We start from the raw sequence: 27119 nt of genomic DNA, 5'->3' as shown, positions 1-27119 counted from the left end.
ACACACATCCTTATCATATTTGACTGGATCAAAGAGCCATGTTGTGTGCCAACATTTTCCCTGGGAATTTGGACTGACCATTGTAAACAGTAGTCCTTGAGGGATGGAGGAAGAGAGAGACAGGGCAGTTCTCTCTGCGGAGGACTAAACAGGTAGAGAGAATCTGCTGCTCTTAATTCACATTGGCAAAAAAGGGAGAAAACCCTGGGATTAGGAAAGCAGCATTTGTCTCTGTCAAGGATGCCCGCAGGCCCCATCTTGGCTGAAAACACACACAGAGGGAGAGAGGCAGGGAGGAAAGTGGCTGTGCTGGCAAAAAAACCCTCCATAGGCACAGAATCCCAAATGCACCCAACGTTTGGGCATTGCAGTCCTCTTCACACTCCAGTACAATGAGGCTTTGCTACTTTGCCGCTACTCTATAGGAATGGACACCTGAGCTAAAGGGGTCTTGGAGAAGGGAACTACTTTTGGTTCCCTGGCAGGAGCTCTTCGCCTCCAGTAATGTATGCCTGCCACCTGGGCATCATCTCTTCCTCTCTTGCTCACAAGCTCCTTGGCTCTCCTTCAGCAAAGCAGCTGCCTGGTCCTCTGATTTTAATGCGGGGGGGGGGGTGTTATCCTCCTCTTCACAGCGTCTCCCCCAATTTTAAGCCAAGTGTGAAGAGTAGAAGTGTCAGTTCAGCATTCCTTGCAGGGGTGGGAAAAGCCATGCTCAAAGCTCCTGTTCCTCTTCATTCTCGTTCTTTTCAAAGCCACTGAGCGGAGGAGTGCTTCACTTCCAGAATCCTTGCATTCGCAAATCCTGCTGTAATGCAGCAGCATTTCAAGCAAAATAAAGTTGGGATGCCCTTTTGACGCTCTGCCTTTCCAAGGTTTCACAGGGGACTTGGCCTCTCTTTGCAAGTGCACCTCTCCCCCGGGCCACAGACCCCATTGTAATGGACTGACACTGGACCATCAGTCCTGGCGAGAAGCAGGGGTCAGCCACAGAAGGTCTGACAAGCTGTCAGAGTCATCCCTGGACAGTGGCTGGAGAGACACAGCAATGCTGTGTTTGCTCCCGTGAAAGGTCACTGAGAGCAAGGCCAACAAGTCCCAATTAAAAGGCCCACTGTTGATGTTTTCCCCAAGAATGACAAATCCATGCTAACCTTTTGGCACAAGATATTGGTGCTCAAGCTGCCCCACACTTTCTGGCCAAAGCGAGGCTACTTAGCCGACCTGAGATCTGGGAGATCAGCAAGTACAGGTTGAGCCTCCCTTATCAGGATTCTGAAATCCAAAATACTCCAAACTCCAAAATCGTCCACATGGGTGGCTGAGATAGTGACACCTCTGGTTTCTGACGGTTCAATGTACACAGAAATTAAACATAAAATTATTTCCAAGCTGTCTATATAAGGCATATATGGAGCAGAAATGAATTCCATGTTTATGCTTCAATCCCGTCTCCAACATATCTCATTGTGTATATCGTCTGCCCTTGCTATACGCAGGGGATCCATTCTGGATCTGTTTGTATGAATGGGGTGTGCGCCCACATGCTGCGCAAGTGTGTACCCCATTCATTCTATGGGGGCTTGCTGTCTGCATGACCTTGAGACCACGTATGGCACACCCACATATATGGCAAGCTCAAAATCTGAAAAAAATCCAAACTCCAAAGCAGTCCTGGCCCCAAGCATTTTGGATAAGGGAGAGTCAACTTGTAAGTTTCCCCCCAATGTGCCAGGGACCAGCACTACATTTGTGTCCATTGGTTACCACTGAATTTTTCTTTCCTGGAAATTCACTAGGGACCAACAGCCATGGCTTACTTAGGGACAGACACTAGTCAAGAAACCAGCACTTTGAACAGCACTGGGCTAAAGTTCCACAAAATAACCAACCAAGGAGCTATGGAGACAATTGCACAACAAAAGTTCTTCAGGCTCAACATATTGGCTACTTCATTTATCTAGTAGTCTGTTTTTGTATGCATGCAAACACTCCAGACCTGAATAGAAGAGTATTCTCTGCTGTGGCATCCCAGTTATGGAAGGCCCTTTTTTCAGAAGCCCCAATGACAGCAATGTTGGTCTCATTCCAGCACTAAGTGGAACCATGCCTTGCTGTTAAAGCCTGGGGGACCTAAATGACTTCAACCAATTTGCACATGTACAATGGTGTGCATACAGGTCTCCCTTATTTAAGATGCCTGGGACCAGGAGTGTTTTGGATTTTGGATTTTTTTGGGTTTTGGAATATTTTCATATAAAATAATGATTGATCTCAGAGATGGGCCCCAAGTCTAAATATGAAATTCATTTATGTTTTGTATACACCTCATCCAAATAACCCAAAGGTAATTTTAAAATAATTTTGTGCACGAAACAGTTTGTGAACCCTGAACCATCAGGAAACAAAGATGTCACCATCTCAGCCACCCATGTGGATATTTTTGGAGCAATTTGGAACTCCAGATGAGGGAGACTCAGCCTGTATTTTAATCATTTTAACTGGCTTTAAACTGGCTGGTTATAAGTGATACATTATTTGATATAATTCAAAGATATAGCCATGTTAGTCTGTAGACTCAGTATATAGAGAGACCTTGTAGCACCTTTGAGACTAACTAAAGGAAGAAGTTGGTGGCATGAATGGCTTGGGCCCAGGGTACTTGGAGGACCCTAAATGGCTTGGGGCCAGGGTACTTGGAGGACCGCCTCTCCCCATATAATCCGTCCCACACACTCAGGTCGGCAGGGGAGAACTTGCTGGAGGTCCCAACTGCACATTATGCGAGGACCTCGCAATGGGCCTTTTCTATCTCGGCCCCTAGAATATGGAACAATCTCCCAGACGAGCTCCGCTCCACCACATCTTTAGATCTTTTTAAGAAGAATCTTAAGACCTTTTTCTTCTCCCAAGCCTTCCCCCCATGAGATGTTATTTTATGTTTCAGCCCCTCTGTTGATGACCTTGCAATGTTTATGGATTCCCCCACTCAGCTGGCCCTGTTGTTGTTACTGTGATTGTTTTTAAATGCTGTTTTAATTGTTTTATCTTGATGTATTTTTTATCTAAATCTGTACGCCGCTTTGATCAAAAGTTGGAAAAGCGGGATAGAAATAAACTTTTTATTATTTTATTATTATTATTATGAGCTTTCGTAAACTTAAGTCTACTTCCAAATGCATCTGAGGAAGTAGACTTAAGTCTACGAAAGTTTCAAAGATGCTACAAGATCTCTCTACATTATCTGATACAGTTTTAGTCTTTTTTAAATTGTTGTTGATATTTATTCTGCTAAATTGATTTTATCTGATGAGATGCTGACATATTCAATCACAGGGCAGGATATAAAGATGTTTTAAAAATTTAAATCAGAATAATGGGAACAAGCTGCAGAGCTGGCAGACATTAGCATTCAGAAGGTCAAGGTGAGAGAGTGCAGAAATCAAAGGGGTGCCTGCCTCCAGGCGGGCTATGAATCCACCGCTTTGGGGGACCCCCAAATCCATTGTGCTGCTCTGAATGAAATGGGAGCTTTGCTGGGGTCCAATTGGGATCCAGTTCCAGCAGACCCCACTGTTGGGAGCACTGCACTGGGTGAGGATGCAGAAGAGGACCTCCTCGGCTGTGGCAGCCTAGCTGGAGCAGAGGCTCAGTTGGTACCATCACGCATCATGTTCCAGCACCATGTTAAAACCTGGCTTTTTATAAAAGGCTTCAGGGTCTAATGACTTCATCCAATGAGTATCCATGAATGGTTTTAGAGCATTTAAAATTCAGCCTTTTAAACTAAGCAACTGTTGAATGTGTTTTTAGATTGCTTATATTATTATTTTGATTTTTTAGATTGCTTATATTATTTTTATTTCAAATGAAGGAACTAGCAAAGCCACCTCTGATGCCTCTTTTCCTAAGAAAACTCTATGAAAAATGCATGGGCTCATCATAGGTCAACAGGCACCTTGAAGGCACAGACACACACAATGTAACACAAGGCCTAAATACCCTCACGGCACCAGATCCCATCTGATCATGCAAGCTAAACTGGGCCAGCCCTGGTTAGTACTTGGGTGGGAGACCACCAATGAATACCAGGTTCTGTGAGCTCTATTTCAGAGGAAGGAACTAGCAAAGCCACCTCTGAATATTTCTTGCCTTAGAAAACCCCAGGAAAATCATGGAGTTGCCATACTTGAAGGCATGCACACAGAGCCCAAAAACACTTTGTTTCCCCTGTGGCCAACCACTGGCTCTCAATGGCTCTAGCCAGTTGTACTCTCAACACATGCAATGCAAGCTACTTGGGGGAGAGTAGTTTGCATTGCTTGTCCCAGATCTAAATGTGCCAAGGCTGAACTTCAAAGCATTGGTCCTACAAATGCAGATAATGCCAAGCCTAGCCCGCGATACTGTGCTGGCTTTTTAAGCAGAAGTAGTAGGCCACAAAAACCCACTCAGTGACCTCACAACCTCTCAGCCTCAGAGGATGGCAATGGCAAGCCCCTTCTAATGAAACTTGGCAAGAAAACCCCATAATAGGCTCACCTTAACCATAAGTCAGTAATGACTTCAAAGCACACAACAACAACAACAACAACAACAACAAGCATGCCACCACACCAGCATTGCCCCAAGCCTTGCCTGATGGGCTACACACAAGAATCCAAACTATGTTACCTCTAGTAATATATACAGAGGGCAGCAATATATATGAAGGATCAGGGAAAGTACGACCAAGCGGTTGTGGACAGGGCGGTGAATCTGCCTCCTCACCAGCATGGCAAAAAGGATATCAGTGTTGTCATGTCCCAGCAACCCAAGGAGGGAGTGGACAGCATTCAGCTCCACCAGGAGATGGTAGAGGTCCGGCATGGTGGCAATCACGTGCATCTCCTGGATGATGTCGTTGAGATCCAGTTCCGACTCCATGAACCTGCAGACAGAGAGAGAGGATGAGGAAGGGTCAGCCACACTGGCAGAGTAAGTGCCCTTGGGTAGAACAAGTGCCCATAAGGTTTCCTTAGCCCCAGAAGGCCCCAAGGAAGAAAGTGGACAAGGGCTCCTGGAAGCTGGCCCATGCTGGGTGCTGCCACATCCCAGAATGCTCCAGGGATGCCTGGAGAACACCGGGATTTTATTTGTACTTCACTTACATTGGATCAACTGTTTCTTCAGAGGTCATTTGCTAAAGAACTGACATCTGTCTGTACAGAAGGCTTTATAATTTGGTTTTCCCTTACCTGAATTATGGGAGAGCAAAGAATTTGGTTCCCAGAAATTATTACTTCTGCTAAGCACCATGCATCATGCACCCTTGGCTCATTCCTAGGTGTCTCCTACCTTCCTGCTTTTACTGAAGGGCATGGCATGGTAGCTTAGAAAAGGAATGCTTCATGCTCATAAATCTGCTTTAGGATTTTAGTTTGACTTCCTGTGGTTTTATCTGCACATGCAGCCCTTGCAGCGCAGCAGTTAAATGTCAATCTTGCAGCCACAAGGTTGTGAGTTTGATCCCAGGGCTCCAAGTGCGACACACCCTTCCATCTCTTCATAGGTCGGTAAAATGAGTACTCAGCTTGTTGGGAACAATTGGCTTATACAGTGCAAACCGCTTAGATAGAGCTGAGTTCACTGTTAAGCGTTACAGAAATGGAAATGCTATTGCTATTTTTGAACCAAACCATTCCTGCTGCCTTTTTACTCCATGTGTCCCTCCTTCCTCCATCCTCCATCCTCCTCCTCCTTGCCTGAAATTTCCTGCTACTTTACATCTACTTCCCGATCTTCTACCCATTGGCATTTCTCAAACCCTAACATGGTCCAAGCTTGCTTTAAAGGCCAGGGGAAGACAGGGGGTCCAGGGGCCCTTTTTTGTTTTCCTCTTCAAGGGATCAAAAACAGTGAAAATCAAGAAAAGGAAAGGAAAAATGTAAAGAAAAGAAAACCAGAAATGGTGAAATGCCCACTTCTGTTTTGGAGTAAATTGAGGTTGTTGTTTTTTAAGGATAGACATAGTACAGATGGACATGCAACATTGCCACCCATGGAAGCTTCCTGGAGAGGTAATTCACTCTTTGTGGCAGGGAAAATGCCTTGGAAGTCTGGTCTTGGCTCTTCTCCACTTCTAGGTCCTAATCCATCTGAACACTACTCTTCCCTAAGCAGTGACAAATGGAGCATAGATTCACATAGACCCCAAAGCCCATCCAATCCAACCCTCTTCTGCCATGCAGGAAGACACAATCCAAGCCCTCCTTGGGAGAGATGGCCATCCAGCCTCAGTTTAAAAACCTCCAAGGAGACCCCTTCAAGGCAGCATCTTCCCACTGTTGACCAGCTCTTACCACCAGGAATTTCTTCTGAATGTTTAGAAGGAATCTCTTTGTCCAAATCTCTGGAGTAGCAGAAAATAAGCTTGCTCCATCCTCAATTTGGCATTCCTTGGAATATTTAGATTAGCATCTCCAGCACAAGACCCAGCCATTCTGCATCTCATCCAAATAGTATGACAGATGTCTATTGGAAGTGCTTTGATTGTGAGTTAGTGCATGGCAGGGGGTTGGACTGGATGGCCCTTGAGGTCTCTTCCAGCTCTATGATTCTATGACTTCCATTCCACCAGGACCAAGGACAAACCCCAGACCCAGGGCAAGCTGTTGGCACAGACGCTGCTCCCTTCAGTGCCCTCTATATAATAATAATAATAATAATAATAATAATAATAATAATAATAAATTTTATTTATATTTCCCGCCTCTCCCTGCGGATCAAGAGCACCTGTCATCAGCTTCGGCTCATTCGCCAGCTGCGCCCATACCTGGCCCAGAGGGACCTTGAAACTGTGGTACACGCCCTGGTAACCTCGAGACTGGATTTCTGCAATGGACTCTACATGGGGCAACCCTTATACCAAACCCGGAAGCTTCAAATGGTGCAGAACATGGCAGCCAGGCTGGTCACTGGTGCGTCCAGGGCCAGCCATATAACACCGGTTTTAAAAGATCTCCATTGGCTGCCCATTCGCTTCCGGGCGCAATATAAGGTGTTGGTGATGACCTATAAAGCCCTAAATGGCCTGGGCCCAGGATACCTGAAGGACCGCCTCTCCCCGTACATTCCGCCCCGCACCCTCAGAACATCTGGGCAGCAACTACTTAGGGTTCCCGGGGCGAGATTGGTCTCCACTTCCAGGAGGACTTTCTCCATCACCGCCCCGGCCCTTTGGAATACGCTGCCCATAGAGCTCCGCTCAGTTACCTCCCTGGCCCAATTCAGACGGGATTTGAAGACCTACCTGTTTCAGATAGCATTCCCCGAATAAGGTCCCATAGGCCCCCCCGCCGCACAGGCAAGGGGATTGGCTAACCTGGGGGCCCTTCGTTCTTGTTTTTATTGTATGGTTTATGTAATTTTTGTATGGTTTTTAATGATTATTGTGTATTTTAATTGTTGTAAACCGCCCTGATCTTATGGAAGGGCGGTATATAAATAAAATTTTATTATTATTATTATTATCAAGGCAGGATTACAACCATAAAACAGTAACAACATCTAAAATCCATCTAAAACAATAACATTGCTCAAAAATGCAATTCAAAACAAAATCATCATCATATGGCAGGAATGGGCAAAGTAGAACAGGACCAACTGGCAATTCCGACTGATGGGCAGCAGCTCATCACAGGTGTGTGACTCATAGGTATCCAAACGCAGCTGAAGGCTGCTACAATTCAACAACAGCGGTTCAAGCAAGGAAATTCAATGCGATTCTAGGATGCATCAATAGAAGTATAGTTTCTAGATCAAGGGAAGTAATAGTGCTACTCTATTCTGCTTTGGTCAGAACTGAGTTTCAGAAAACAAAACAAATTTAGAACCTCTCCCTAAAACAAGCTAATGGAAGAGAAAACACTTCCAGAAAGTGGAGAGGAGGGAAGCAGGAGCAGATTTTGGCATGAAAGGACTTGGGAGATTGCCTCTCTTATTGATCGCCAACTCCTGGGCAGAGGACATGCTCAGAGGCAACCTGTTTCTTGATTCTCTGCATGCACCCGCTGGCTTGAGCTGCTGTTTTATCCCCAGCTCCAGCTGGTGGATCTCAAGGTAGCTCTCAGAGAACAGAATAAGGTTCTGCAAGCATGAAATCTCCCCACCCCTGCCCTACAGGGTTGGCTGAGTTCAGATAATCCCCCTCATTTAATTTACAACTCTGTCATTCAGAAGAGAAAGCATGCAAGGAGGACCCAGGCGCTCTGCGAAATTGAAAGTTATGGGACTGTGGCGGAGACGTGACTGCCAGAAACCGTGCACGTCAGCAGAACTGCTTGCGCCGGGTCTTGGGGTGCCAAGGCCCTTAATAGAGAGCGCAGCCGCTTTGACGGATCGGGATGTGATATGTGACACATGTTCTATTAACATCAACTGGAAAGTAAAGCAAGAAGGGAGGAGGACAGGACTTGTTTGGTAAGCTTTTGCCCTGTTTAAACCATTTTACTCTTTTCAAACTGGAAATATTTTAAATAGTTTACATATATTGTTTTACTTGTAGGTTTTAGGATTGACATAAGTCAGAAATGTCTTGAAGGCAACAACAATATTTAAAAGAGAGCCAGCATAAGAGTAGTGAGTGGTCTCATTCTTGAACTAGGATTCTGGAAACCAGGGTTCGAATCCCCGCTCAGCAACAGAAACCCACTGGGTGACTTTGAGCAAGTCACACTCTCTCAGCCTCAGCGAAAGGCAAAGGCAATCCCCCTCTGAACAAATCTTGCCAAGAAAACCACATGATAGGTTTGCTTTAGGGTCTCTATAAATTGGAACTTATTGGGAGGCAACAACAACAATATTTAAAAGAGAGCCAGCAAGGTATAATGGTTTATGGGCTGGACTAGGATTTTAACAGACCAGGATTTACATGGAAAATGACTGGAAGACCTTGGGTAAGTCACACTTTTTCACCCTTAGAGGAAGGCCACAGTGGCAACCCCCTCTGAGTAAATCGTGCTGAGAAAACCCTATGGTAGACTCACCATAAGTCAGAATTGACACGGTACACAACAACAACAACAACAGCTAGCCAGCCAGTGTTGTGAAGTGATCTAAATGTTGGGTTAGGACTCTATGAGACCAGATGAAGAGGAAGGCAATGGCAAACCTCCTCCAAATGCAAAACCCTGCCAAGAAAATCCTATAAAAGGCTTGCTGTAAATCAAGGTTGACTTGAAGAAACGTAACAGCAACAAAGCAATATTTTTATATGTAAATAAGACTCCTTTCAGGCTATTGCAATGCTGCTAACAGCAGAAATGAGTCTGGATTTCCCTTTGTGCCAGGGCTCAGAAAAACCTTCTGTTTTTCTAAATATTATTGAATAACATATTTAGAAATTAAAGAAGTGAAACAGACATACATGGACCCCACAAATATGCTCATCTTGTCCCAACTCTCCATGAAACAAAGGCCTGAAAGGTTCCATCATTTGTTGTTATTGTTAACTGCTGTCAAGTTGACACCAATTCATGGCGACCCTATGAATGCGACATCTCCAAGCCCTCATGTCCCCAATTGCTCTGCTCAGGTCCAGCAGCCTCAGGGCAACCACGGCCTTCTTGACTGAGTCTAGAGTCTGAGTCTTTTTAGCGGCAGCATAAAAGGGCCACGTGATTCTAGGCTGCATCAACAGACGTCTAGTGTCTAGATCAAGGGAAGTCACAGTGCCACTCTATTCTGCTCTGGTCAGGCCTCACCTGGAATAATCCTGGGTCCAGTTCTGGGCTCCACAATTCAAAAAAGATGTTGAGAAACTGGAGCCAAGTGTCCAAAGGAGGGCGACTAAAATGGTGAAGGGTCTGGAAACCATGAAGCTCTATGAGGAGAGACTTAAGGAGCTGAGTATGTTTACTCTGAGGAAGAGAAGGTTAGAGCCAATATTATAGCCCAGTTTAAGTATTTGAAGGGAAGTCAAAGGCTTTCATGGCTGGCATCCATAGTTTTTGTGGGTTTTTCGGGCCATGTGGTCATGTTCTAGCAGAGTTTCTTCTTGACGTTTCGCCAGCATCTGTGGCTGGCATCTTCAGAGATTTGTCTGATGTCAGCCACAGATGCTGGCGAAACGTCAGGAAGAAACTCTTCTAGAACAAGGCCAAATAGCCAAAAAAACCCACAAAAACTTTTTGAAGGGAGGTCATATTGGGATGGAGTCATCTTGTTTTCTGATGCTCCAGAGAATAGAACACAAAACAATGGATGCAAGCTGCAGGAAAAGAGATTCCATCTCAACATTAGGAGGAACTTCCTGACAGTCAGAGCTGTTCGACAGTGGAATACATGGTGGAATCTCTTTGTTTGGAGGTCTTTAAACAGAGGCTGGATGGCCATCTCTCAGGTTTGCTTTGATTGTGAGTTCCTGCATGGCAGAATGGGGTTGGACTGGATAGCCCTTGTGGTCTCTTCCAACTCTATCCATCTTGCATGGGGTCTTCCTCTCTTCATATTGCCTTTACCTTTCCTAGCATTATTGTCTTTTTTAGTGAGTTATCATTTACACCAGTCCTAAATGCACCTCATAATCATAGAATCATAGAATCATAGAGTTGGAAGAGACCACAAGGGCCATCCAGTCCAACCCCCCTGCCATGCAGGAAATCAAAGCATCCCTGACAAATGGCCAATGGACAGATTTCACTAGCCCTACCTAGTGAGATGGATGGGAAGCCGAGACCCTCTCTCCTTCGTGCATGTCTATGTGCCTACATGAAGACAGAGAAACAACGAGGGCATGATCAAAGACCTCCTGGAGGTCCTCCAGGGATCCTGGAAGATGTGTGCTTGGTTTTTGGTGGGTACACAGACAGACCCTTCTCCAGCAGACCACTCCTTCAATGGGGGGACCCCAGAGATCATCCCCACCTTCAGAGAGCAGAACAGCAGAGAGGGTATTGCCCTTCCAGCATTAAAACTTTATGGCTAAAGGGCAGGCTACAAGTACTTAAAATCTGTGGTTCCAAAGTTTGGTCCTCCAGGTATTCTGGACTTCAACTACCAGTAGTCTCAGCTAGCTTGGTCAACAGTCAGGAATTCTGGGAACTGAAGTCCAAAACATCTGGAGGACCAAAGGTTGGAAACCATTGCTATAAATAACAAACTGTGTCCCATCAAAGCCAAGACTGTTGCTTTCAGGAAAGGGCTTGAACTCCTCAGTTAGGCAGTAATGCAGGCTGAGACTTCCTTGTCGAGAAATCCAAAATATTCCTAAATCCAAAACTGTCCACATAGGCGTTTGAGATAGTAGCACCTTTGCTTTCTGATGGTTCAACGTATACAAACGGTTTGCTCTTTGGAATTTATATTTTCAAGTTGTGGATGGTTGACTTAATGGATAAAGAATCTGTGGATAAGGAGGTCAGACTATACAAATATTCCCAAATCCAAATAAATAAATAAATAAATAAATAAATAAATAAATAAATATTCTGAAATCCAAAACACTTCTGGTCCCAAGCATCTTGGATAATAGAATCATAGAATCATACACATGGAAGTGACCTCAAGGGCCATCTAAGTCCAACCCCCTTTTGCCATGCAGGAACTCACAATCAAAGCACTCCTGACAGATGGCCACCCATCCTCTGCCTAAGAACCTCCAAAGAAGGAAACTCCACTGTCCTCCGAGGCTACATCTTCCACTGTCAAACACCTCTTACAGTCAAGAAGTTCTTCCTAAAGTTTAGGTGGAATCTCTTTTCCTGTAGCTTGAATCCATTGCTCCAGGTCTCCAGGTCCTATTCTCTGGAGTAGCAGAAAACAAGCTTGCTCCTCAGTATGACACCCCTTCAAGTGTTTAAACAGGGTTATAATAAGGGAAACTCAACCTGTATTTTGATGTACAATGTTACGAAGAACAAACCAACCAGAATGCTTTGAGGATATTATACATCCCAAATAAAAGAAGCAGTTTGTAATTCACAAGGAAATGCCTGCAGGCAATTGCAGAAGAGACTGAGCTCAAAGTGGATTCCAGACTGTGTGTTGTCCCCTGCTTTCCATGCACCGCCCTCCCTGCAGAGCAGGGCCGTTTTATCTCACCCACCCCAGCAGAGAACTAATGGATTCAGACTCTGGCATTCCATTAAAGGCCTTTCTTTCATGCTTGAAGGAACATCATCCCTCCGGAGAGGCTCAGCCCCAGGGGCACATTGTGCATGTCAACCTCTTGCAATTCACCCAATTCAAGCTCTATTGCTCAAGGCATTCTGCCATCCCCTGACCACTCTCAGGCGGCATCCAAGAGGCACAATTGTGATCCTTCGGCCTCTGAGGGAGAGAGAAGGCTGGCCCAGTACCATCAGGGGCTAGCCTGAAAAAAGAGGCTCCTCCCTCCCCAACTGTCATCGTTCGGCCTCTGAGGGAGAGAGAAGGCTGGCCCAGTACCATCAGGGGCTAGCCTGAAGAAAGAGGCTCCTCCCTCCCCAACTGTCATCCTTCGGCCTCTGAGGGAGAGAGAAGGCTGGCCCAGTACCATCAGGGGCTAGCCTGAAGAAAGAGGCTCCTCCCTCCCCAACTGTCATCCTTCGGCCTCTGAGGGAGAGAGAAGGCTGGCCCAGTACCATCAGGGGCTAGCCTGAAGAAAGAGGCTCCTCCCTCCCCAACTGTCATCGTTCGGCCTCTGAGGGAGAGAGAAGGCTGGCCCAGTTCCATCAGGGGCCAGCCTGAAGAAAGAGGCTCCTCCCTCCCTAACTGTCATCGTTCGGCCTCTGAGGGAGAGAGAAGGCTGGCCCAGTACCATCAGGGGCTAGCCTGAAGAAAGAGGCTCCTCCCTCCCTAACTGTCATAGTTCGGCCTCTGGGGGAGAGAGAAGGCTGGCCCAGTACCATCAGGGGCTGGCCTGAAGAAAGAGGCTCCTCCCTCCCTAACTGTCATCGTTCGGCCTCTGAGGGAGAGAGAAGGCTGGCCCAGTACCATCAAGGGCTGGCCTGAAGAAAGAGGCTCCTCCCTCCCTAACTGTCATCGTTCGGCCTCTGGGGGAGAGAGAAGGCTGGCCCAGTTCCATCAGGGGCTAGCCTCAAGAAAGAGGCTCCTCCCTCCCCAACTGTCATCCTTCGGCCTCTGAGGGAGAGAGAAGGCTGGCCCAGTTCCATCAGAGGCTAGCCTGAAGAAAGAGGCTCCTCCATCCCTAACTGTCATCTTTCGGCCTCTGGGGGAGAGAGAAGGCTGGCCCAGTACCATCAGGGGCTAGCCTGAAGAAAGAGGCTCCTCCCTCCCCAACTGTCATCCTTCGGCCTCTGAGGGAGAGAGAAGGCTGGCCCAGTTCCATCGGGGGCTAGCCTGAAGAAAGAGTCTCCTCCCTCCCCAACTGTCATCGTTCGGCCTCTGAGGGAGAGAGAAGGCTGGCCCAGTTCCATCGGGGGCTAGCCTGAAGAAAGAGGCTCCTCCCTCCCCAACTGTCATCCTTCGGCCTCTGAGGGAGAGAGAAGGCTGGCCCAGTACCATCGGGGGCTAGCCTGAAGAAAGAGGCTCCTCCCTCCCCAACTGTCATCTTTCGGCCTCTGAGGGAGAGAGAAGGCTGGCCCAGTTCCATCAGGGGCTAGCCTGAAGAAAGAGGCTCCTCCCTCCCTAACTGTCATCCTTCGGCCTCTGAGGGAGAGAGAAGGCTGGCCCAGTACCATCAGGGGCTAGCCTGAAAAAAGAGGCTCCTCCCTCCCCAACTGTCATCGTTCGGCCTCTGAGGGAGAGAGAAGGCTGGCCCAGTACCATCAGGGGCTAGCCTGAAGAAAGAGGCTCCTCCCTCCCCAACTGTCATCCTTCGGCCTCTGAGGGAGAGAGAAGGCTGGCCCAGTACCATCAGGGGCTAGCCTGAAGAAAGAGGCTCCTCCCTCCCCAACTGTCATCCTTCGGCCTCTGGGGGAGAGAGAAGGCTGGCCCAGTACCATCAGGGGCTAGCCTGAAGAAAGAGGCTCCTCCCTCCCCAACTGTCATCGTTCGGCCTCTGAGGGAGAGAGAAGGCTGGCCCAGTTCCATCAGGGGCTAGCCTGAAGAAAGAGGCTCCTCCATCCCTAACTGTCATCTTTCGGCCTCTGGGGGAGAGAGAAGGCTGGCCCAGTACCATCAGGGGCTAGCCTGAAGAAAGAGGCTCCTCCCTCCCCAACTGTCATCCTTCGGCCTCTGAGGGAGAGAGAAGGCTGGCCCAGTTCCATCGGGGGCTAGCCTGAAGAAAGAGTCTCCTCCCTCCCCAACTGTCATCGTTCGGCCTCTGAGGGAGAGAGAAGGCTGGCCCAGTACCATCAGGGGCTAGCCTGAAGAAAGAGGCTCCTCCCTCCCCAACTGTCATCCTTTGGCCTCTGAGGGAGAGAGAAGGCTGGCCCAGTTCCATCAGGGGCTAGCCTGAAGAAAGAGGCTCCTCCCTCCCTAACTGTCATCTTTCGGCCTCTGAGGGAGAGAGAAGGCTGGCCCAGTTCCATCAGGGGCTAGCCTGAAGAAAGAGGCTCCTCCCTCCCCAACTGTCATCTTTCGGCCTCTGAGGGAGAGAGAAGGCTGGCCCAGTACCATCAGGGCTAGCCTGAAGAAAGAGGCTCCTCCCTCCCTAACTGTCATCTTTTGGCCTCTGAGGGAGAGAGAAGGCTGGCCCAGTTCCATCAGGGGCTAGCCTGAAGAAAGAGGCTCCTCCCTCCCCAACTGTCATCTTTCGGCCTCTGAGGGAGAGAGAAGGTTGGCCCAGTACCATCAGGGCTAGCCTGAAGAAGAAGAGCCCTCCCTCCGGTCCATCTGCCTTGGTCCAGGCCTCAGAGGGAGAGAATAATGCTGGACCTGATTCCCTCCCTCCCTCACCATTCCCTTCTCCTTTTGTGTCGTGTCTTTTAGATTGTAAGCCTGTGGGCAGGGAACTGTCTGTTATCCCCTCTATTGTAAACCGCTCGGATTCCCAGTGATTGGGCGGTATATAAATAAAACCTATTATTATTATTATTATTATTATTATTATTATTATTATTATAAGAGATCAACACTGGCAGTGGCTACCTGCTCCTGTGGAACAGCAAACCCCAGTAGTGGCTAGCAGAGCCAGAAAAACTGGCAGGAGCAATGAAGAGTGATGGCAGCCCCGGGAGGGGAGAGCTACTGATGCACAAGGCTGGAACTGAATCTGGATGGCAGGAGTAGCTGAGGAGGGGGAAAGAGAAAGAGTGGGGAAGAGGATCATCTCCTGGGTTCCCAAAAACTGCCACTCAAAACAGAGATCTTCGGCAGAGCGGCAAACCCTTTCCAGTCTGGCTGGGCATCGCACATCCTTCCCTCCCCACTTTCCCTGGATGAGAAGCACAATGGCTCTCCTGAGTGTCAGCTGCAGCTGGAAGCGTCACACAACCAACTTGGCAGTTCTGAGTACATCGTAAAAATGATGAAAAACTGATCTGGGCACGCAGGCGGGTCTGCACCTGGCAGGTGGCAAAGTCAGGCAAGGAGCGGTAAAAAGTCATTGTCAGGCGAGGTTATGTGCAGCAGCAGAAGGGAGGCTGGATGGAAAAATGTGAGCAAGAACCCAGGAGGGAAAATGTGCAAGCTGGAGGAGTGGGAATGCTGCTGAAGGCTGCTACAATTCAACAACAAAGGGTCAAGCAAGGAAATTCAATGCGATTCTAGGATGCATCAATAGAAGTATAATCTCTAGATCAAGGGAAGTAAAAGTCCCACTCTATTCTGCTTTGGTCATGCCTCACCTGGAATATTGTGTCCAGTTCTGGGCACCACAATTCAAAAAGGATGTTTACAAGTGGGAGAATGTCCAGAGGAAGGCAACCAAAATGTTGAAAGGTCTGGAAACCATGCCCTATGAGGAGTGGCGTAGGGAGCTGGGGATGTTTAGCATGGAGGAAAAAAAGAAGGTTAAGAGGTGATATGATAGCCCTGTTTAAGTATTTGAAGGGGTGTCGTGTTGAGGATGCTTTCTGCTGCTCCAGAGAACAGGACACTGAACAATGGATTCAAACTGCAGGACACTGAACAATGGATTCAAACTGCAGGAAAAGAGATATTCTACTTAAACATTAAGAAAATTACCTACAGGCTCTGTACATAAGGTGTATATGAAACATAAATTAATTTTGTGTTGGGTCCTGTCTCCAAGATGTCTCATTGTGTATGTAATGCAAAGACAGGCATTCCAACCTCAAAAAAACTCCAAAATCCAAAATACTTCTGGTCTCAAGCATTTTAGATAAGGAAGACTCTGGATAAGACTTGGGAAAGGCATCTGTGAAGAACTAGGAAGGATCCTTCAGTATAAAGATGTAGCATTAAATGCCAAGAACAGGATCATCTGTGCCCCAGTATTAGGACTTCTAGGTACGACTGTGAAAGCTGGACAGTGAAAAAAAAGCTGATAAGAAGAGAATCAGCTCATTTGAAAAGTGGTGCCAGAAGAAAGTTCCACGGATTCCACGGATCACCAAAAAGACAAATAAATGGGCCCAAGAACAAATCTTCCCTGAAGGCTTCCTAGGAAGTCAAAATGGCTCAACTGAGGCTATCGTACTTTGGACACATCATGAAATGACGTGAGTCAGTGGAAAAGATGCTGATACTGAGTAAACTGGAAGGGAGAAAGAAAAGAGGAGGACCTGATTACAGATGGAGGGACTCTGGAAGCCACAGCTGTCCTGAGTTTGCCAGACCTGGGCATGGCCATTGATGATCAGGACTCTTGACCGTCTTGCATTCATAGGTTTACCATAAGTCAAAGCTGACTTGAAAACAAATAGCAACACAAAATAGGCATCAGAATCTTGTTAGGAACTTACAACTTCATAAGTTGATTTGTGTCTATAGGTTAGGGTAGTTCCTTTCAGTAAGGGACTGCTCTTACGGTACTACCTAATGGACCTGGCAAAGTGACAAATGTGCATTGGGGCATGTCCTGTGTCAGGATACCAGCTAGGAAGCAACAATACACATCAGGACACTTTTGCTGGTATCCCATTATGCATCTTTACAATTCATGAACAGGGTTTCTGAATACATACACACATCTACATAGACCGTGATGGAGGATTCCACCCAGGTTTTATATCATTTTGATTGTGTGTTCCTGCAGAGCAGAAGGGTTTTGGACTGGATGCCCTTGTGGTCTCTTCCAATTCTATGATTCTATGAAAGTTATATGTAATTTTTAAAACAAATTCCAGCATCAAGCAGATCTTGTCAATATGTAAAAGCAACTACAGGCACCTGATTTTCGTACTAGCAGAAATTACACAACGACAGCAGAGTACCCAAGGGCCACCATTATGGAGTTCAAATCAAGCCAGGCATTACCCTTTGGGCAACATCTTCTCAAGTTCATTTTCAAAAACGTGAGTTCTGCAACACCACGCTTCCCATTTGGAAGTCCAAAAGCTCCACTGGTTGACATGACAGAGGAACAGGCCTACTGGAAACATGCAAACCGCTCCCAGAGTTGCCTAAATCCTGCAGATGAGTGTATCTGCCAGCCCTGTGGTAAGAGCAAGCACTTGCAATGAGGAATTATGAAACTGCCTCCCTGTGGGAATTTATTCTCTCGGATCACAACAATTGGATGGAACAGATTCTCACAAGTTCAAGACAAGACAGCCATTTCCCCCAAACTGCTAATATTTCAAAATGAGGCAGAACATATGCCCTTCCAGGCTGCTTGTGGTCTCATCAGGCTTTCTTGAACACTTTACTTGTTACCAGATTCATTAGTATCCATAAAGCCACCCTTCAAACATTGTTTCTGATTTATAGCTGGCAAGATAGGAATGCCAGGGGAAAATACATTGCCAAAGAGATACCAAAGAGAAGGAGAGCTGAGATTTGCCCTAGCAACTGCCAGATTTGGCGGTTTAGGACAGAAGCAAACTTATCTTGCCGACAGGCCGTCGGATTCACATCCACTTGCAGGGGAATGTGGCTCAATCTGGCTGGATCTGAATGTTCAAGCTCCAAAACCAACAGGCCTGCTAGAAATTGTTGCTAGTTTGTCTCGGGCAAACAGAGTGCCTGCTTTTCAAATCTACCAGCTGCGTAATTGTAAGCTCTCCAAGGAAATAAGAGGAGCTGATCAAATCCCGGCAACTGCCTCGTTCTCATTCTCTCAGGCAGGTTGCTACGAATTAAAGCAAAAAACAAACCTACATTCTACCAGGCCAATGTGTTTGCCTTTTTTATAAAGGGGAACCTGAAGACTTGGAGTGGTTTTGAGCCACTCTGAGTTCAATTTTTTGGGGGGAAAGAAGGATATCAATTATTGATTATAATAATAATGGTAACAAGAAGAAAGACAATGCATCACAGGTTGAAAGAAAAGCCAAAATACAGTGGGCCCTTGGTATCCAGAATCTGAGGATGCTCAGGTCCCATTAAATACAATAGCATAGTAAAATGGCATCCCTTATATAAAATGGCAATATCAAGGCTTGCTTTTTGGAATTTCTATTTTTAAAAAATATTTTCAAGCTGACTTTGTGAATAAAAAATCCATCGATATGGAGGGCTGACTGTACACAACTTACTTCTCTGGGTTATCTGGGAACTTGATCCGAAGCTCCTGATTCTTGTACGATCTCTTCTCAAAAGTGAGGATCATCTTCTTCACCGAGCTTTCGTCCAGGGGTTCGTCCTGGCCAAAGAGATACTCATTTGTGGCTCTGTCACAATCATCCACCAAAGGAACAGTCATCCCCCCCCCCATATCCAACACTCACAAGCCTACAGCTCTCTGCCCCTCGTACTTGGTGCAATTATTCACCCGCTGGATCTTCTTTGGACAGAGTTGGAGAACACTTTCCCATGCCAAAGCTCTGGCCCTCTCACCTCACTGCCTTTGACAGGAAAAGTGCCCATAGGGATTCCCCAAGCTTGTTCACTGCTAACCCAAGAGTGGCCTTACTGCACCCCAAAAGCTGCTTCTATGACCCTTTTGTGATCCCTCTGGTCTCCCTGGATCTCTCTTTTTCTGGCAGAAAAACAGGACAAATACATCTCCTCTAGGATTCCAGAAGGGAAATCTACATCTTAAATCAGTTGCAAAAACTCTGCACTAACATTTAAAAAAACAAAGCCAGACTTCTGAGCCTGTCCAGTTTGGCTTTTGGTTATTTCTGACTGTCTGTGTGCCACACCAAAAATGGGTCTCCATAGCTACCCTAGATGCCAGATCAAAATAATACAGACTGACCCCCTTCTTCGTGGGTGTCCTGTTCTCATAGTTACTCCAGAAAAACAGAAAATGTGGTTAACAGAGGAGGACAGGTTGCTTACCTGTAACAGTTTTTCTTCAAGTGGTCATCTGCGAATACACACAAATGGGCACTGCACAGGCGCAGTACAGTACAACCCATTTGTATGATTCACAGAGACCACGAAGAAGAACGCTATTTTCCAGTGGAGGTTGGCCACAGAGTCACACTGGAGAGTCTCCAGATGCCTAAAGAGACATTTTTCTCCCAGTCACAGGTAAGTGAAACCGCATTTACCAATCCTGCAGATACAAGGGTCAGGCTGTATGTTTTATGTTCCACTGATCTAAATAGCATAGTTATTCACACAGTGGTGATGAAATGCATTGTGCTATGATTAACCCCAGTAAATTTGTTATTACTAATTAATATACATTTCCTACTTATGAAGAAGCCAAAGTCAGAGCCAGATAGTAGAAAAATAGAGCTGGGAGTCAAAGGTTTGGCACACCCACTCCCCAGCCTTGGCAATCAGGCTGTGGAAAGACCCCACTGGTGCCAACAGATGATGATGATGATGATGATGATGATGATGATGATGATGATTTATATCCCACTTTTCTTTCACCAAGCAGCTTACAATTTAAAAAAAACCCCAATTCAATTCAAAACATACAAAAGTAGGCATTAAAATGGAATTAAATTGGTGTAATATTAAAACACATCACTCATTAAAGAATAAAATGCAATTTAAAAAATAAACAGAGGCTTTTAAAAACCTGATTGCAACGAAGGGGGGGGGGGTCAATGTTTCCAGGAAGGGTTGGTGTCAAAGCCTCACTGCAGCATGAGAGGCAGGATGGGAAATCTCTTATCTCCAGTCAGCGATAAGAGATAAGGGATTTTCTGCGTTGGGGAGAATGCCTCCTCTTTCCTGCTCTCACACACTTTTTCAATAAAAAGGGTGGCCCAAGTTTTCCCAAATTCTAAGAAAAAGTAAAGGTATTACAGCCATTTGTTTACTTCCCAGGAGAGTTTTTCAGTCTGAGGTTCTGCTTTGACTTGAAGGAAAACACGTCTCCTCTAAAGCAGTCTGACTGGAACTGACCTGCTCTGCAGGATGGGTTTCAAATCAGACGTTGGCACTTGCACTCCCCAACCTCAATGGGGTTCCCTGGGAAAGACAGCATGGCAGCCAGCCCAGCCCCGGGGTAGGAAGCGTACCTCCTCCTCTTCCTCATCACCCTTTTCGATTATCTGCAGGAGCTTCTTCTTCTCGTCCTCCGTCTCCTCCATCGCCGGGGGCTCCTCTTCCCGGTGGCGGATGCGCTCCCGTCCTCCTCCGTGCTTGTGCCGGATTTTAACATCATCCTCTTCATCTTCACGAGGTCTTTTCGTCCCCCTATTTGGCTGCAAAGAGGAGGAGAAAAAATAACATGATAAGCCAAAAGAAGCCATCCCTCCTCTTTGGCTACTGTAGCCCAAGCCACCCCAAAATCGGAGCCTTTTTAGCTGCCACATCGCATTGTTATCTCAGTTTCAACTTGTGCTCTATTAGGACTCCTAGATCCTTTTCACACGTATAAGTCTCCTTAAGCCAGGTGTCCCTCATCCTATATCTATGCATTTCACTTTATATATGAGTCTGACTTTTACACAAGTATATATGGTAAGGGGAAGTGGTTTTCCAGGAGAGAAGACAAGAGATGAAGGACATAATCTGGGTTTGGCAAGCACATTTGGTCCTTGCCTTGCATTGTGGAAACAGGGCAAGAGGGTCATTCGCCAAGAGGATGGCAGTCGTTGGGGCTCGCACTTTATCGTCTCCCTTGCTAGACGTTGCTTCCAATGCCCTCTGATCACTTTTCACCCATTTTTCTTTCAGCTGAAATTAAGTCCAGCTGGAAGGTAAAGGGCCTGCTAGCAAAAATAGACAGACGTAGCAGAGATTAGGTTTATTTTTTTCACCCAGAACTCCACAGGTTTCCCCTACAAATGCCCCTTCTTCCCATGCCGACACCTTACTTCAGCAAATATGAATGTGGAAAGGCGCGTTTAATAAGACCGAAGTGCAGTTCCACCCTCATTAAGATCCAATTAAGGGAAAAAAGCATTCCAGCTGGAAGGGTGCGCAGCTGAGTCCCGCATCCCTCAGAAGCCAACCTTGACTGCTCCCAGCTTGAAATTGCAACTTTAAAAAGTTCTGAACTGGTTTGAGAGGATTCGCCGCTGCCGCCTCGGATCAAGGCAGCGTACAATCTAGGCTGCCAGTTCTAATTTTCCTCCCTTCCACTCCTTTTTTATTTTTTAATTAAAAAGCAATGAGACCGCAGCTGTAACAGGAGGCTAGGGGAGCACGCGGTTTGCTTGGGCGCAAAGTAATGTACCATAGAGGAGGCTACATCACCGGAACGATTGCTAAATTAAAACTCCACTACAAAGCCAACTCCACTTCCGCGGAGCCCTTGCGATCGCTTGTCATTATCAGCAGTTACGATCTGCTTTCGACCCCAATTGGGGAAGGCAAGGCGGAGGGAAATCATCTCTAATAGGCAATAACAGAGGCATTATGATAAATTATGAGAAGTGGCCCGGAGTGTAATTATTAACACCCTTCAACACATCTGAACCTTTGTGCCACTGAATTCCTAGACGCAGAGATGCATACAAAAAAAAGCCCTCTGAAGTTCACATCGAAAAGAGAGATGGTAGAGAAGTTCCCAAAAACTCTACCACGGTAGAACAAACCGCAGAAATGTTCAAGCGGTGCCAAATTTAGACAGACGCAAACAGAGCGACGGGGAATGATCCCTCATCCTACCAGAACTGCTTCAAAGCATCTTCCAAAACAGCGAACCTCTCAATGTCAGACCCAGGGAAGAAAGTAAAGAGGATGCCCAACTCGGGGCTTCCCATCAGACTAACTATACATGGGTATAGCTCTTACAAGAAAGGAGATTTCTATCTACACCTTTGGAAGAACATTTTGTATTGTAAGAGCTTTTAGAAAATGGAATATGGACTGTCCGGGCGGGTGGTAGACTCTCCTTCTTTGCAGGCTTTTAAGGAGAGGTTGGATGGGCATCTTCCAGGAGTGCTTTTAGCAGGGGCTTGGACTATATGACCCTTGCAGACCTTCTAACTCTTCCATGATTCTATGGGAAGAGACAGGCTGGACCAGACAGACTTTGGGGCTTGAGCCCAACTGACTGGGATTGTTCTGGAAACAATGCACCAGATGTTCTTTGCAAGACGTCCCCTCTTTTGGCATCTACAAAACACTGCAAGTAGAATCCTACTGTTGGAAGTTCTTGGAAGTTAAGCGTTTGTTGTTAATTTTATTTTTGAAATGAATACTCTGTAAATAATGGCAATAGTACAGTAAAATGTACTGTGCTTTATAAATTAAATAATAAAATATTAAAATGGAAGAGACCACAAGGGCTTCCAGTTCAACCCCCTTCTGCCATGTTTGGCCTGCTTTGAGAAGCTGCATCTCAGTCACTTCCCTGACTGTTTTATGGGATGCCAGTGAGCAGTCCTCACTTAAGCAGCCAACAGCCATCCCAGGCAGGTCCAAAAGCTCACCTATAACCGATATCGCCCATAAGATTGGTGCTTGCAAGCACTACTGCTTCACTGCATAGATCCATTCGGGTAGGTACTATTATGGCGATCTATAAATCAGACTCACCTTCACAATTCAGAATGCTGCCTGAGAAAGCAGGTTACTAATCCAAGCCCAGCCCAGAACTGCAACACAGAAGTGTCTCACAAGGGACTCTGTAGAATCATAGAACCATAGAGTTGGAAGAGACCCCAAGGGCCATCCAGCCCAACCCCATTCTGCCATGCAGGAACTCACAATCAAAGCACCCCGACAGATGGCCATCCAGCCTCTGCTTAAAGACCTCTAAGGAAGGAGACTCAATCACACTCTGATCTTACTATCAGGATGTTCCTCCTAACAATTTTTAAATTGTGATGCCCAGAACTGGACACAGGATTATTCCAGGTGGGGCCTGACCAAAGCAGAATACAGTGGCACTACTACTTCCCTTGATCTAGACACTATACCTCTACTGACACTATACTGTACTTCTACTGTACCCAGTAGGTCATGACATCTTGCATGGCAGTGAAGGGGACATTTATAACTTGTCGTATATCTGTACTTTGGGGTCTTGCCATTAATGCCACCCAAGCAGAAAATCACACTCAGAACATTTCACACATGCTGAGAAAAGTAGAAAGCAGTAGGAGAAGAGAAAGATGTCATTACAGGCAGCAGATGGATTTCATGAAGGAAGCCACAGCTGCTGCCCTGAATTTGCAGGACCTGAGCAGGGCAGCATTTGGAGGTCTCTTACGCAGAGGGTGGCCATAAACCAAAGTCAATTTGGCATCACATAACAACCAACAACAGGTGGAAGCACTGACCTATAACCTTAGGACCCAACTGATCCAATTATTACAAGATGAGAACTACATCATTTGTCAACATCCTGACCTTTCTGAAACAATTCTCAGTTTGCAAAGTGATTCTAAATACGTAGTAGACAAGTTGACTCTCTCTTATCTGGGATTCTGAAATCCAATATATTTCAAAAACCAAAACCTTTTTTTCAAGGGTGGATAAAGACAGTGACACCTTTTCTTCTTGATGGTTCAATGTACACAATGTGCACAAAAATATTGTATAAAATTACTTTCAGGATAAGTCTATAACGTGTGCAAGAAACATAAAGTAATTGTATGTTTAGACTTGGATCTCATCTCCAAGACATAGCATTATGTATATCTATGCAAATACAATTATTCCAACACACACACACACACACATACACACACACACACACACCCCCAACCCGAAATCCAAAACATTTCTGGTCCTAAGCTTTTCAGATCAGGGAACTCCAAACTAGTGCAGTCGGCTCTCCTTAGCCACACATTTTTTTATCCAAGGATTCAAGCATCCATGGCTTGAAAATATTTTTTTAAAAAGTATAAATTCCAATAGCAAACATTGATTTTTCATTTAATATAAGGGACACCATCTTGCTCTGCCATTATATTTAATGGGACTTAAGCATCCATGGATTTTGTTATCCACAGGGGATCCTGGAACCAAATCCCAGCAGATAACAAGGTCCCATTGTATATGCTTTCATGGCCGGCATCCATAGTTTTTTGTGGGTTTTTCGGGCTATGCAGACATGTTCCAGAAAGGTTTCTTCCTGACATTTCGCCAGCATCTGTGGCTGGCATCTTCAGAGAATGTTTGCCTGGAAAGGACTTGGGTATATATAATGTGTGACCTGGAAAGGCAGGAGAGAATTTGCATTGTACAGTCATCCCTTCATATTTGCGGCTTTGATATTTGTGGATTTGATTATTCGCGGATTTCATTAATATGTTCTCTCTAGGATTGTCTAGGTCCTCCAGTGCAACTCTGTGGTCAACTTTAACTAAAGGTTGCACTGAAAGACCATTTGTAGCTATTCCAGTGCCATTCTATGGTCAGTGTATGTTGGACATTGACCATAGAGTTGCACTGGAGGACCTAGAGATTCCTAGAGGTGTCCTTCAGGTAAAAACATGGTGTTTTTGTTATTTGCGGTTTTTCCATATTCACGGGGGTCTTGTTCCCCTAACCCTAGTGAATATGGAGGGACAACTGTATAATCTTTAAGGTGTAAGGGATGGGCTTACCAAAGCCCAAATGGTGAACCTCAGATGAAAAGCAACTCCAGCCTAGCAAGCTAGCATTTTGAGTTTCACCCACTGTTGAAATCAAGCTCAGCACAACACACTGTACACCATGAAGTCATGGTAACAATAAATTAAAATGCATGGTCCATGAGCAAACACACAAAACTGAATGCTAAAGTTAGGATAGTCCAAGTCATAGTATTGCCCATCACCATGTACGCATGTGGGAGCTGGACAGTGAAAAAAGCAAAGAAGAAGAAAACCAATTCATTGGAGAGGTAGTGCTGGAGAAGAGTGCTGAGGATACCATGGATGGCCAAGAAGACAAAGAAATGGGCCCTTGAACAGATCAAGCCTGAAATCTCCCTGGAAGCCAAGATGACTAAACTGAGGCTGTTGTACTATGGCCACAGCATGAGAAGACAGGACTCATTGGAAAAGACAATCATGCTAGGAAAGGTGGAAGGTAGTAGAAAGAGAGGAAGACCACACGCAAGATGGATGGTGTTAGAATCCTGGTGTAATCTACCAGATATATAGTGGTTGTGGATAATGGGGGCTAGGGTAGGCTTAGCTAGGCTTGTAGAGGGAAAGCTGGGTTGTAACTGTTAGCTCCAGGTGGTGCTTATCGGGTGGCCTTGAAGGCCTGGTTCTCAGAGGTTTGGAATGCAGTCTCTAGGTTGGGGAGATGAGCTATGGAAGGGGGAGTTGTGGTGGATGGGAACCAGGGAGGAATGGGAGGGCTTTTGCTAGCGCGGGCTTTTGCCTAGGGGAGGAGTAGTTTTGCCAAGGGGGATTTATGCATTGGGTTGGTTGGGAGGGGTCAGTCTCAGCTAAGAAGCTGAGTGATGTGGAATTTCCGATTCTGGAACCATCAATAAAGTACTGTTGATTTATCAATTAAGCTGACTGGTTGATTGTCCAGGATTCTGGTCCCGCACTCTGACAGATGGATTCAATCAGGGAAGCTACAGGCATGAACCTGCATGACCTGAGAAGAGCAGTGGAAGACAGGAGGTCTTGGAGATGTCTCATCCACAGAGTCACCATGAATCAAGGTTGACTCAAAGGCAGCTAACAACAACAACATGGTTCTTGATACGCATTTTGCACTCAGGAAGGGTGCCCCTGTCCATGCAACCTCCAGGTATTTCTCTACTTTTTACACAGTAACTGGGGATGGAGGAAATCATAGAATCATAGAGTTGGAAGAGACCCTATAGTTTTTTGTGGGTTTTTCAGGCCATGTGGCCATGTTCTAGAAGTGTTTGTTTCTGACGTTTCGCATGCATCTGTGGCTGGCATCTTCAGAGACTTCTGGCATGGAGGTGAGTGGGGTATATATACTGTTGGTTGAGAAGAAGCGATATGTTTTATATGTTAATCTGTATTGTTCTGTTGTTGAATGGCAAGATCTCAGGGTGTCTATTTACCTTTTATATTTTTTAATTTTATTTACAATACATAAAAAAACCAAATCTTGATTTTGTTATTTTTCAGGATTGGTAGCCAAACTTTGTTCACTTTCAGGGTTCCTTCTTTCCTGTTAAAATTGTCTTGGTGTTTGTGGATTTCAATGGTTTCCATGTGGATTTTGACCTGATAATTGTTGGCATGGTCCAGAATGTCAGTGTTTTCAAACAACATTTTATGCTCAGGATGGTTTATAATGTCTTCTGCTACGGCTGGTTTTTCTGGGTGACTCAGTCTGCAGTGTCTCTGGTGTTCCTTGATCCTTGTTTGCACACTGCGTTTGGTGGTCCCTATAGAGATTTGTCCGCAGCTGCATGGTATGCGCTAAACTCTTCCTGCAGCTGTAAGAGGGTCTCTCTGGTCCTCGGCTGAGTGCAGCATTTGCTGGATCTTCTTGGTCGGTTTGTAGACCATTTGGAGAGCGTGTTTCCTCATCAGTTTCCCTCTTTTGTCTGTGACTCCTTTGGTGTATGGTAAAAATATCCTCCCTTTGGGAGGTTGTTTGCCTTCCCTCCTCTGGGTTTTTCTTTTACCACTTTGGTAAAAGAACTGTAGGACATGGCTGTGTTGCAGGTATTTGCGCTCCTGTGCTCTCACCTGGTATGAACTGCACACCTTGCAAATGCCTGTGAGTTTCCCTCCTTGCAAGGCAACTTAATTTCCTTAGCTAAAAATAAAGAAATGAAACTGTTTAGCTCATGCGCTACCTGACATTGCTTATTTCTTTGGAGATGCGCTCTCAAA

At 45.9% G+C, this 27119-nt stretch overlaps 1 protein-coding gene across 1 annotated transcript in view; it reads right to left on the bottom strand.

The window, feature by feature from the left end:
* The window catches only part of CTNNBL1 (catenin beta like 1), a 142614-nt gene that overhangs the window by 91863 nt on the left and 23632 nt on the right, over window positions 1-27119 (bottom strand). The window contains exons 2-4 of the mRNA XM_089513425.1: window positions 20415-20600; window positions 18525-18631; window positions 4791-4930 (exon numbers count right to left, since the gene is read on the bottom strand). Of these exons, the coding sequence (XP_089369551.1) occupies window positions 4791-4930; window positions 18525-18631; window positions 20415-20600 (433 nt within the window). The remainder of the gene's footprint in view (window positions 1-4790; window positions 4931-18524; window positions 18632-20414; window positions 20601-27119) is intronic.

The sequence above is a fragment of the Sceloporus occidentalis genome, unplaced genomic scaffold (assembly GCF_023333645.1).
Source record: "Sceloporus occidentalis isolate IW3139 unplaced genomic scaffold, rSceOcc1.0.p SCAF_3, whole genome shotgun sequence".
NCBI lineage: Eukaryota > Metazoa > Chordata > Lepidosauria > Squamata > Phrynosomatidae > Sceloporus > Sceloporus occidentalis.
Note: the sequence above shows the minus strand (reverse complement) of the source record. Positions and strands in the feature narration are given on the sequence as shown.